General features: G+C 33.4%; 1 protein-coding gene across 1 annotated transcript; it reads left to right on the top strand.

Moving 5' to 3' along the window:
- Window positions 1-1,230, top strand: TRIADDRAFT_34819 (uncharacterized protein; the record flags this gene model as incomplete). The annotated part of the gene is made up of 2 exons (XM_002118795.2): window positions 1-207; window positions 230-1,230. Coding segments are annotated over 2 exons (1,208 nt in total), but the record flags the coding sequence as incomplete, so codon positions are not given.
- Between the last annotated feature and the right edge of the window lie 233 nt (window positions 1,231-1,463).

Genomic DNA, 1,463 nt, shown 5'->3' with positions numbered 1-1,463 from the left:
AAATTAGTGAAGATTGTTTATATCTAAATATATTTACTTCTAATCCTTCTAATACTGGAAATATGTCTGTTTTAGTATTTATTCACGGTGGTGGATATACCAGTGGAAGTGGTGCAAGATGGCACGGCCAAATATTAGCTGCTCATGAAGACATAGTCGTGATTACCATTAATTATCGACTAGGTGTACTAGGTTTTATGTCATCCGGTGAAGAAGACACTAAAAAGAGCTATCCAAGCTAATCTTGGTCTACTAGATCAAAGTTTAGCTTTACAATGGGTAAAAGATAATATTGAAAATTTCGGAGGTAACCCACAACATATTACAATAGCTGGAAATTCAGCGGGTGCCTCATCCGCTATGTATCATATGGTTATGCCTTCTAGTAAGGGATTATTTAGGGGTGCAATCTTTCAAAGTGGACCTTATGGAGCTATACCATCATTTATTAAATCTCGTACATCATTACCAATAACACTAAAGGATGCTGAGATATCTTTTAAACGATTTAGTTCAGCAGCTAACTGTACAAAAAGTACAGCGTCAGAAACTGTCAATTGTTTACAAGTTTTAACCATACAACAGTTAGTAAATCTCCAATATAGCCTACAATCAAATTATCCAGCTCTTATTTCTCCTTTTGCTGATGGCAGCAATGTGCAAGAAGTCTTGTATACGGCTATACCAGCAGGAAGATTTCATAAAGCTAATGTTATGATGGGCACTACATTAAACGATGGCTACTTCGGTCTTATTTTGTTACCCAATTCAGTTAATGTTGCAAAGGGAATATCACGTCAAGATTTCATGTCTATAACTAGTAATGCCTTTCCTTTTGCAAACCAAGGCGTAAAATTATCTATACAATATCAATATACTAATTGGAGTAATTTTAATTCACCGATATCGAATCGGGATCAATATGGAGAAATTATCAACGACTTTATTTTTGCACTTCCAAATGAGTACTATGCCGATCAGTTTTCTCGATATATACCCACCTATAGCTACATATTTGCTCATCGTACTAGTGGCACGTTCAGACCTACTTATCTAAAGGTAGTACATAGTATGGAAATGCCATATGCTTTTAGTTATGCAATCGATAGGCCAGCTGATTATTCAACAACATTTAATGCTGAAGAAAAAGATTTATGCAAGTATATCATGTCGTACTGGGGTAGTTTTATTCGCAATGGGTTAGTACCGATGTTAGAATTCTATAATTAAGCGATATATGGTTACCGTTACAAATTAAATAATACCAATAATAAATATCGAAACATTTAAATATACAGCTCATTATAGAAAGAATTCTTATGGCTTTTAAATATTTTATCTACCACAAATATTTGCCTTTCTAGCACAACCAATAAACGTACAAATTCTGGAACTCTAATTACTGTATTAGTAACTAGGAAAATTGTTTATGAAAAGATATCAATTTTATAATTTCTTATTAT

The sequence above is a fragment of the Trichoplax adhaerens genome, genomic scaffold, assembly GCF_000150275.1.
Source record: "Trichoplax adhaerens TRIADscaffold_1340 genomic scaffold, whole genome shotgun sequence".
NCBI lineage: Eukaryota > Metazoa > Placozoa > Uniplacotomia > Trichoplacea > Trichoplacidae > Trichoplax > Trichoplax adhaerens.
This window is presented reverse-complemented; position numbering and strand designations above follow the sequence as displayed.